The following is a 2,362-nucleotide window of genomic DNA, read 5'->3' as shown; positions in this document are numbered from 1 at the left end:
GGTCAGAAGGGAACAATCCCTGGAGAAGGATATCATCCTTAATAAAGTAGAGTGTCAGAGAAAAAGGGGAAGACCCTCAAAGAGATGGATTGACACAATGGCTGCAACAATGGTCTCAAAAATAGTAAGGGTTTTCAGGATGTCACAGGATTGGGCAGTGTTTCATTCTGTTGTACACAGGGTCACTATAAGTTGGAATTAACATGATTGCACCTAACAACAAAAAAGGTTTTTGATGTAGGACCCCTGTTGGTGTCATGGTTAAGAACTCTCTGCTAACCATAAGGTCAATGATTTGAACTCACCAGCTATTCTGTGGGAGAAAAGACCTGACAATTTTCTCCACTAAAGACTGTACCCTAGGAAACCCTACATGGTGGTTGTAATATCTCTTATAAGGTCTCTGTGAGTTGTAAGTGACTCAACAGGATCCAACAACTACAATGTTTTTGATGTGATATGTAAAAATCCTTTGTGAAATCCAAGGTCATGAAAATTCATCTCTGGGTTTTCTTCCAAGAGTTTAGTGATTATAAATCTTATGTTTAGCTCAGTAATCTACTTAAAGTTAATTTTGTTTATAGTGTGAGTTAGTGGTCCAATTTTTTTCTTCACCATGTGGATACCCAGTTATTTTTTTCCTACTGAATATTATGACTCCTTGTGAAAAACCTATTGGCCATAACTATATATTTTATTTATGGATGCTAAAATCTATTCAATTGCCTAATTGAGAAAGAACAGCTGGAATGTCTCTTGTGAGAAATATTTATTTTTTCTCAAAATATCCTGTAACATCACATGACACCACAAATTAATTTGCATAAAATATTCTACCATTGCATAACACCATGAAGTAATTCCTATATTTTTTTTTCCAGATAAAGCATTGAATATTTGTACTTTCTCTTCACTCATGAAATCATGCTGTGGAATAGCAATGTGACTGATTTTATTCTGCTTGGATTGACACAGGATCCTATGAAAAGGAAAATCATATTTGTCATCTTCTTGTTTGTCTGCTTAGGGACATTATGTGGTATTTTACTGATTATTGTTACCATCAAGACCAGCCGGACACTTGGGAGTTCAATGTACTTCTTCCTTTTCTACTTATCGCTTATTGATACCTGCCTTTCTACTTCCACAGCTCCTAGAATGTTTATTGATGCCATTTTGACAAATCTCACTATCTCTTTCAATGAGTGCATGGTCCAAGTCTTTTCATTCCATGTATTCGCCTCCCTGGAGATTTTAATCCTTATTCTCACGGCCCTTGACTGCTGTGTGGCCATCTGTAAACCCCTGCACTACACAACCATCACGAGCTGGTGGGTCTGCAGTGTATTGATGACTATAGCCTGCATGTTGTCTTGTATCCATGCTTCAATTCAGAATTCTCTGGTCCTGAGTTTACCTTTCTGTGGTCCCAATGTGATTGATCACTATTTTTGTGACTTGGAGCCCTTGTTGAACCTTGCCTGTTCAGACACCTATAATGTCAACCTGCTATTGGTGTCCAATAGTGGAGTCATTTGCACAGCAGGTGTTATCTTGTTGATGTTCTCCTATACTACCATCTTGTATTCTCTGAGAAACCACAGTGCAGAAGGGAGGAAGAAAGCCCTTTCTACTTACATTTCCCATATCATTGTAGTCATCCTTCACTTTGGTCCTTGCATATTTATATATTCACGCCCTGCAACCACCTTCCCCATAGATAAGATGATATCTGTGTTTTATACAATTGGAACACTTTTATTTAACCCTCTGATTTATACACTGAGAAATGCAGAGGTAAAAAAATGCCATGAGGAAGATATGGAGCAAGAAACAGATCTTAGGGTACCAAAGATGAATGGAAGTTTCAAATCCTTCTTCAGAGTTTGGATTGACCTAACAGAATTCAACAGATAAGATTGTTTTAATATCGATTTAATAAAATTCTATCTTGGGGCAAGAGAATTAATTTTTCACAAAAACAGGCAATAGAAACACTTGGAGTGGTTACTTTTGAGTCAGTATCATGTAGAGGGTGAGATAGCACTAGGTACAAACAGGCATGTAAGACACATTGGATTTTTCACTACTTGGTCTTTGCTTGGGAGCTCTGGTACCATGGTGCCTAAGGCACTTGACTGCTAACCAGAAGGCTGACAGTTTAAACCCACCAGCCACTCTTCAGAAGGAAAGTTGGGCAATCTGCTTCCATAGTGATAACACCTTTGACACCCAAAGAGTGGTCCTTATGAGTCAGGTCCAACTTGATGGCACATAACAACAACAACAGGTCTTTGCCTGTTTTGAATGCCTACCACCACTTTCGGTTTTGATCCAGTTTTTTCTCTATCCTTCTTGCTGA

General features: G+C 38.3%; 1 protein-coding gene across 1 annotated transcript; it reads left to right on the top strand.

Moving 5' to 3' along the window:
* Positions 1-924: 924 nt before the first annotated feature.
* LOC103199038 (olfactory receptor 4C16-like) lies at positions 925-1,917 on the top strand. Its single transcript, XM_042781299.1, has one exon. The coding sequence runs from the start codon at positions 925-927 to the stop codon at positions 1,915-1,917; it is 993 nt and encodes a 330-aa protein (XP_042637233.1).
* Positions 1,918-2,362: the final 445 nt, after the last annotated feature.

Source organism: Orycteropus afer, unplaced genomic scaffold, assembly GCF_000298275.1.
Source record: "Orycteropus afer afer isolate SDZICR_OR568_19922 unplaced genomic scaffold, OryAfe1.0 scaffold00102, whole genome shotgun sequence".
In the NCBI taxonomy this organism is placed as follows: domain Eukaryota; kingdom Metazoa; phylum Chordata; class Mammalia; order Tubulidentata; family Orycteropodidae; genus Orycteropus; species Orycteropus afer.
Note: the sequence above shows the minus strand (reverse complement) of the source record. Positions and strands in the feature narration are given on the sequence as shown.

Bases quoted from the DNA above. Each gene is read 5' to 3' on its own strand.
- LOC103199038 (XM_042781299.1), top strand. From the start codon at position 925: ATGCTGTGGAATAGCAATGTGACTGATTTTATTCTGCTTGGATTGACA.